General features: G+C 34.8%; 1 protein-coding gene across 1 annotated transcript; it reads right to left on the bottom strand.

Moving 5' to 3' along the window:
• Nucleotides 1–319: 319 nt before the first annotated feature.
• Nucleotides 320–5,183, bottom strand: alx1 (ALX homeobox 1). Its single transcript, XM_026287352.1, has 4 exons — nt 4,703–5,183; nt 3,292–3,563; nt 2,564–2,692; nt 320–1,078 (listed from the first exon to the last, which is right to left on the bottom strand). Exons 1-4 carry the CDS (start codon nt 4,905–4,907, stop codon nt 749–751), a joined length of 936 nt encoding a protein of 311 aa, XP_026143137.1. The 5' UTR covers nt 4,908–5,183; the 3' UTR covers nt 320–748.
• Nucleotides 5,184–8,340: the final 3,157 nt, after the last annotated feature.

The raw sequence follows: 8,340 nt of genomic DNA, 5'->3' as shown, positions 1-8,340 counted from the left end.
CTCAAAAATGTATATGGATTTTAGATCATAACTTCATTTAAATAAATAAATAAAGGTGGTGGGGTTGTTATTACTATTACTATTGTTATTACTACTGTAACTATTAAGCAGCACAACTGTTATTATGTAAACTGTAAATATATTTAAAAAAATGCTTCATGATCACCAAATCAGCATATTAGAATCATTTCTGTAAAATCATGTGACACTTAAGGCTGAATGGCTGCAAAATTCAGCTTTGCCATCACTGGAATAAATTACATTTTTATTATATATCAAAACAATAGACCTAAGAGAGTGAAACACATACAGTAAACTGTAATTTTAATGAACTTTTATTACCGTAATATAAAATAAAAAATTGCAACTCTGCATGTGGCAATGTGGACTAAACCACAGCTAGAGAGCATTAAACAGCTTTGCTGCAAAGCACAAAGACATAGTGTTAGTATGTCGACCATAACATCTCTGTCAAAGTCATGAGAGTATAATACTGTCGAGATCTGTGGCCTTCATATTCACAATGACAAGAGACGCTAAGACAAAATAAGAACAACTACTGTTTAATCAAGAGGTTTCTTAAATTATTTTTGAAAGGACAGAAAACTTTTCCAGAACAGTCTATAATTACGGCTGGTATTTTGTTGTTCCAATAAAAAATAAAATAAAAACAAATTCACGAAGTAACTGGCTGTACTGTTATAGGTTAAAACTGTTGAGATCAGCACTATTAGAATAAGTTCAGAGTTCACATGGTCCAAGATATGTTGGCTGCGTGTTCCTTCGCCTTCATCCGCAGCACAGCAATGCTGGAGGACCGCCGTTCAAACTCAGGTTTGGTCTCGAACGCAGCGTGACTGTTCGCTGAAGGCGCCAGAAGTGAATCGGCGAAGAAGTTGTTGAGAGACATTCCAAACTGATTTTGCTGGTGATTGGGGAATCCCACGTAACTGTGCTCGCCGGCTCTCGGCGAGTGGGGATAGGGAGACGTCACGCAGGGAGGGGAACCGCGTGGGATCATGCAGGACGAGACTACAGAGCTGCCTGCAGTGGGACCTGTCCATAAGTTGTTGGAAATCTGTGTGGAAGGAGGAATAACGTAAAATCAAAATGAACTATAAAATCACAACGCTTCTCAACTATAATAGTTAACTCTGCACTCTCAGAAAAAAAGTTTTTTTGTACCTTATTAACCCCTAAAGGGGGAATATTAGTATCTTAAAGGCACATGTTAGTACCTATGGTGTGCATAGTAATACCTTAATGATACATATTAGTAGGCTACCTTTTGAAAGTGTAATGTTCCAGTGGCAGCTTTTAAATTATACTTTTTTTTACTCAGAGTGTAGGTCATTCTAAAACACAGGTAAACCTGATCCTGGGTTATCTTGCTTTTAAGTTTCACACTGCTCATACGTTACCCAGGGCTAACAATTATAAACTGACGTTTCACACAGTACATTCCTAAACCCGGTTTAATGTTCTTATTTCCATATGTTGGGTGTCATTGTTTAAACGAACGCAGCACTTGATCTGTTTTCATAAATGCTGTTGACTAGCTATAATTTTTATTTATTTTTTTCATGAATAGACATTTCACTGGGGCAGGAAGTCATGAAGCAAAAAAATCCATAATCAAAATAAAGAAATCCAAATGTTTGGAAATTCATGGTACATACACATAGATTGTGATTTGGAAAGTTAACTCGATTTTAAAATTTAAATCGATGCATTTTAGTATGCCTGGGAAAACGCTTCATTATAAACCGCGATGACATCATATCAGATACACCCTCAATCTACATTAAAATACAGTCACAATTATGTCCAAGACTTTAAATAAATCCAGACCAGGCTTTTAAGAACAAATCCTATAGCCCGCAAAAATGTATTTGTGTTTACCACAAAAATCTGGGCATAAGACAAACACAAGGCTTAGCACCCACCCACCTCTCCTTACAACATGCCAGGTGCAATAAAGACCTCTCCTATAAAGGCACACGCTTTTTTATGTTACTATGGAAAACACACAAGTGAGGAATCTACTCTCTGATGAAGGAAATTGAGGTCCCGTGGTGCCATCTAAATCTTCATCTCCTATCCTCCCAACAGCTTTTGTCAGTTAGCGTGAGACAGCTCTCTGCAGCCTGACTGACTACACAAACGTCAAAACAGTTTAAAGCGTTGTCAACAATCCATGCATTGTGTTTGAGTCTGTAAGGACCATATGCTATTCGCAGAAATTTGGTCAAATGTTTTGAGACTTTACAGTCAAATTTACTAATCACAACAGTAAATACTTTGTCACCTTGAATAATAGGTCATGAAACCTACTTATACAATGTATGTATGTATATACATATACATATATATATATATATATATATATATATATATATATATATACAAAAAAGCACAATAAAAAGTATGGTTTGCTAAAAACACCAGGGAAAGTATTCTTTTACATTTGAGTGGTGACCTAATAGACAGCCATGCACTGGTTGATTTTATTTTTTGCCAATGTTTTTGTAAAACCATGGTGTAGATAAATAAAATGAATCACCTGTGAGTAGCTGTCTGTCCGGGGCAGCATTGATATGTCATAGGTCGCTGCAAAGTGGCTTTTGGCCTGCTGGATCTGTCCGTATCTTTCTCGCTTTCTCCACTTGGCTCTTCTGTTCTGGAACCATACCTAAAAAATAAAAAGAAAAGTTATTTTTCCATGATGTAAAATTGTTGATTAATATCAAGTTAGAATTTTACATAAGCACAAATTTACAGAACAAGTTTTATTTAAAAAAAAATTTGTAATGTAGCCTTCTTTTTATTAAAACATTTTGGTTTAGTGTAAATGTGAAGCCATAAATTCAGGGCTGTGAGATTAAGTTCATCATCTTTATCTGTTATAAATGTCAGGTATGTAAAACGTTGTCATCGTTTTTATCACATTTAATTTTTAATAGTTTTATAGGGCTAAACTTAATTAATCGGTAATTACAGTCATTTACTTTTGGAAAAGAGCAAAAAAAGGTGCATGCTGTATACGGCATCTTTAGCACCACTTTCATTTTAACTTCAACGATTAAGGCAAAAAGTAAGTTTTTTATGAGGAATAAATGCATAAGGACTAAAAATGTATTAGAATTTTTTTTAGAGACAACTAAGGCTTTTTAAACCTCAAATGTAATGACGTTATTCTCAGACAGGACTTAAATTAGCATTGAGAATTATGAAGTATAAAAACATCCAGGGAAACTGAGAGAATCATCACAAATGAAAGTGAGCCGTTACCTGAACCCTGGCCTCCGTGAGCTCTGTTCTCATGGCCAGTTGTTCTCTCACATACACATCTGGGTAGTGGGTTTTCTGGAAGACTTTCTCCAGTTCCTCTAGTTGAGCGCTCGTGAAGGTCGTGCGATGGCGTCTCTTCTTGCTGCTCGACACGTTGCTGTCGCATTTTTCGCCGATGTCGTCCAGGTCTGTTTTGTCTGGTCTGCAGCAGTTCTCCATCGCGTGCAGGCTGCTGTCTTCAGTTTTAGGAGCGCAGTAATTCACGCCTGAATCTGATCATTAAAACTCGAGTAGTTAACACAAGAATACACAAAACTTTTAGCAGCACCCTATCTTAAACTACATCTAAAACGTTAAACCTTTTTTTAAACACTAAATAATTGTCTCATAAAAACACCCGAATGGAGTAATTTTACATCCTATGATCATTTTAAAAATGACGAAAACCTTGAGACCATAAATTTGGATATAAGCCTATTTGCATAAAAATAAGAAAATGCTCATGGATATTTATCAACGGCCAATGTAACTTTATAATGAAAGGAAAGTATCTGAATATAGCCTAGACCTGTGTAGTAGCTATTTGCCCATTTAGTTCATGTAGGCTACAATGAGGTTAAAATTATGTTTAGGCTATTTATTTGAATATTCATCTTCAAATTTAAATAAATAAATTATTTGCAGCTTTAGATTTACGAATTACTTTTTTAATGGAAAGTTACCAAACAATTAGGCTAGTGGATAGGATTTTTTTTTTTTAAATAATAACAAAGTTTATTTAAAGTTATAAAGAATTAGACAAAGGCCACGTTCCATGAAAATGTTAAACCAATTTTCTTTTTTTATCTTTCTCAACTTTTGAAAAACTATTTGTAATTGTTAGAAACAAACGGAGATCTTTTTTAATGCAAATCTTACAAAGGCTACTAAATCTGCTATATGTACTTTTTACATTTACTTCATACAAGTGATTTCATCAATAAAAAGCCTACAACTGCTAGTATCCTAAATGGTAAAACATTTCTTGTAGGAAATACAAAACTGGCAATAGCTTCTAAATCCGACGTAATCTGGTTTTCTTATTTTGTTAAAAAATGAAAGTTATTAAATTACTTTTATAGATTGGTGCCAGGAGAACATTCTGTCATCCACAGAAGACTTTTGTATTTTCAGAAATCCACATAGAAAAGCACATATATCGGTACTTTAAATAATCTAGACGACTCCAGCGCACTGACATGAAGAAACTCTTAAAATGTGATTAATATCTGGAGAAGCAAAAAACATATTTTACTGATCCAAGGTGTTGCAAAATCACCAAAGATTTTTAAAATGGTACGCAAAATGTTTTGTTACATTTAACAAAGAAAAAAAAAACTTTGGGTGTGTGTGTGTTTAAAGTCAGACTTACTGTTTTGGTTGTCACACGGAGACGATCTGTCCATGGTGGTGTGTTGATCATTGCTCTGCATCGAGAAGGCCTGGACGCATTTAGGTGATGTCTTGTTGTAGTACTGCACATTGTCTAAAGTCTCCATGACTTGGTCCATGTAGTAATCGCTGCCTTTAATCGCTTGACTTTTTAAGGAGAACTTGTCGCTCAAGTACTCCATCATGCTCCTCTGGCCTCGTCTCAAGCATGTAGCGCGTCAGTGGACACCATAAATGTTTTAGTGATGTCAAAAATGAAGCAATGCGGCCAATTATTTGTACAAGTCGTTAATTTGTCTTGTCTTAAAGAGACCGAGGTCCTCTCTTTATACGGCAAAGAGTGTGAGCTTCAAGCAGCCACCCAACTTCTGAATATGGAGAAGGTGAAACTCCACCCCCGCGCATTCACAAGCACTAAATAAGATTTATGAAACTCGGAGATGACCAGAAATTAAACAATTACACTTGCTTTCGCTTTCAGTGTGTTTGGATACCCCTAATGGTTATTTAACTGATAAATCTGACTCAAGCAGGGCGCTATTCATAGTGTTAAACCGTCTAAACAATATGAAGTAGCCTATTTCAGTAAACAGAAAAGTTGGAGACAGTTTAAAGAACAGCTATAGAGTATGTTATTTGCGAAGAACAGTGTAGAGTAAATCTTTAGGAGTAAAAATAAATATATTAAATACAAATATTTTACGTTACTTTGTATAGCCAACTTGCAGTTATATTCTCTTTTTAAGTTAGCCTCTATAGCCTAATATCACGATGACTAACGTTTGTAAGAAAAAAAAAAAGAAAAGAAAAGGAAAGTAGGCTACACTGCAAATAAGTATTTAGCAGCCCATTTAACTTGGAAAATGGCATCTTTGTTCCAACGCATAACTGAGTGTTATTTATACTACTTTTTTTGTTCATAATGGGGAAATAATTTTAAACTACCCAATTTTGGTTTTCCTGTTTATTTATTGTATTTTATTTAGCTAATTAATTATTTTAATTTACGGTATACACATAAGGTTAGTTCCGCTTTGAATAGCTAGCATTACGGGACGGCATTTGGGAGGGTGACAAATACATTTAGACTACTTTTCTGAAGTTACATGTCATTAAATTACACAATGTTATTTAAACATTTTATTTAATCTATTATTAGAACTATTCGAAGGATTATAAAGCATCTTGTTTCAATAATCTTGAATATTTTAAATCGTCTTGTTAGTAATTATTTTTTAAGACGCCTAGCCTACACAAATATAAGTTTCCAGTCAAACAGTAAACAGGTAATTACTACAGCATTGTTTTACATAATTACAAATTTTTAACACATGTATTACTTTATAAACTATTCAACTTTTCTCACAATTTTAAAAATATATAGCTAGTCATTAGACTAATATGTTTACAAAGATTATGTTCTATATTAAGGGGAATGAATAGGCTATGTATGTATATTATTTCATCCAACATCCAGGGCACAAAAAAAACTGTGTTTGCAGGTCTCATGAATGACAATATGAATCTTCCGAACAATAAACGAATAATAATATCACGACGGCATTCAGCGCATATAGCCAGCACAGAAATCCTGTTACTATGACCTAAATAAAAATACAATAAAAATTTATCACGCAGATTTAAATGTGTGTTAAACATTTCCAAGTTGCATAGATTTTTTTCTAGAGGAAAATATAGATGCTGTAAGAAAAACGATGACATGATCACACTAGCGTAGCTAATATTAAAGAGGATTTTATAGCGAACTTTATTCTGCTATTATCAATAGTTTAGCTCAGTTGACACGCTTGGGTTTAAAAAACAAACTCCACTGATAAGGCAAACAACGCAGAGTTTTACACACTCCGACAGTAACAGTGTCGACACAGTGAGCATAAGGCCGATTTTTGAATACGAGACTATAAAGCTCGGCACCGAAATGATTTTGCGACCACCTGAACGTGTATATTTCAGACAGGAAAGGCGTCATCCGATACCACCCTCACTCTAAAAAGTTTGTAAGAGATCACACATAGAGAAGCCCTCTCCTTTCTGCCAGCAAAACCTTACCACCTGCCAGGCTAGCCATATCTAAGGGTCACTTACAATGCTTGGGGTTTGATGGTGCCACTCCAAGAAAAAATGAAAATAAATAGGGGTGCTCTTAAGTAGCAGGGGGGTGTCTTATTAAGGCTCTGAAATGACCTTCTATTTGGACCCCTTGCTGAGGGGAAAATGTGAGAAATTCTCTGTGGTTTGTTGAAATTTTGTCTGCAGATTAAAATTAAAGCACATCAAAGTGCAGAAGATGCTATGAGTTACGGCCTAATTTCACTCAGTTAAGTTCAGAAGTACATCAAGAAATCAAAATAAGTGAGCATTAAAGATATAAGAAATTTGAAACATTTGATCTGCCATTTGTTCCTTTTATTACAGAGTAAATATTCTCCATTTTGAGTCTTTTTTTAATCATTACTTTTTAATATTCATTTTTGATTTTGCAGGCAGGCATTTTAATTTATGTTTAATATGTTTTAACAAACTGCAATTATTAATTAACATATGCTAACATAATGTTTATATCACATAAAAATATTCATACTGCCACCTATAAATTGTGATGATCCTTGCATGTCCCTGAAATTATCAAAAATATACATTAAGTATGTATGTGTGTGTTATATAATATAACAATTATATAATTCAACGATCTCCTTAGTCTGAGCCATGTCAAATTGGTACAGAGAGATGTTAGTATTTTTCTTGATTATAAAGGTACATTTTTAAATCATCTTAATGGTTTAGTACTGGCCACATGAGGCTTTCAGGCCACTGACATGTTTGCCATTGTTTATTGCCTCTCTCCGTTTTGTTCCCTCTCTCGCTCTCTTATGTACAGAATGAATCTCTAGTGAAAGTCAGAGGTCAGTATGAACGTGTCAGCTGGGTTTGTGTACATACGCCTTTGCAGTCACTTAAGTAATTAAAATGATAATAAACGGTTTGGCCAAAGCCACTTCTTCCAGCTGCTGCGATCGAGCTGCTCAGGTCAGGCCAGATGCATTGAGCTTGCAAAGTCAAATTTGGTTTGAAAGGCCTCTTCACTTTAGTGTGAAGGATTATTCAATGAGTATTTTCTTTTCCCTATAATGTGTTCCCGGACAGTTAAATACAACGTAGTCTATTAGAAACTCAAACAAACCAATAGGTTTTATATGACTCTGAAGGGTTTTACTAACCATATTCAGATCTGCTCTTGCTGGCACTTGAAAAGATTATCTCTCATGGTTTGCCTATGTTTTCTGTGGGTAACAACTGGCATGAATTACTCTCTGGCATCAGTCTGCGGATTCAGTCTGTTATTCTGAGATTCAGCTAAAGTGGAAACTTGGAAATGTACTGTCTTTGGAGTCCCACTATAACCTTTTTGCAGTCATATAGTCTGTCTATCTATATACTTTATCTAGTCCATGTGCTCAGAAAAAAGGTACAAAATTGTCACTGGGGTGGTATCCTTTCAAACATTATCTTTTTGTACCTTTTTTCTGAGAGTTTAAGTATATAATATATACTGTATACATATACACACACACACACACATAGTTGCACAGTTACTCA

This window comes from Carassius auratus, chromosome 18 (genome assembly GCF_003368295.1).
Source record: "Carassius auratus strain Wakin chromosome 18, ASM336829v1, whole genome shotgun sequence".
NCBI classification, from domain to species: domain Eukaryota; kingdom Metazoa; phylum Chordata; class Actinopteri; order Cypriniformes; family Cyprinidae; genus Carassius; species Carassius auratus.
This window is presented reverse-complemented; position numbering and strand designations above follow the sequence as displayed.

Excerpts from the sequence above, each read along its gene's own strand:
- alx1 (XM_026287352.1), bottom strand. The coding sequence starts at position 4,907 with ATGATGGAGTACTTGAGCGACAAGTTCTCCTTAAAAAGTCAAGCGATT. Across the intron at positions 3,564-4,702 it reads TCCGTGTGACAACCAAAACA|ATTCAGGCGTGAATTACTGC; the intron begins GTAAGTCTGACT and ends TTTAATGATCAG. Across the intron at positions 2,693-3,291 it reads TCACGGAGGCCAGGGTTCAG|GTATGGTTCCAGAACAGAAG; the intron begins GTAACGGCTCAC and ends TTTATTTTTTAG.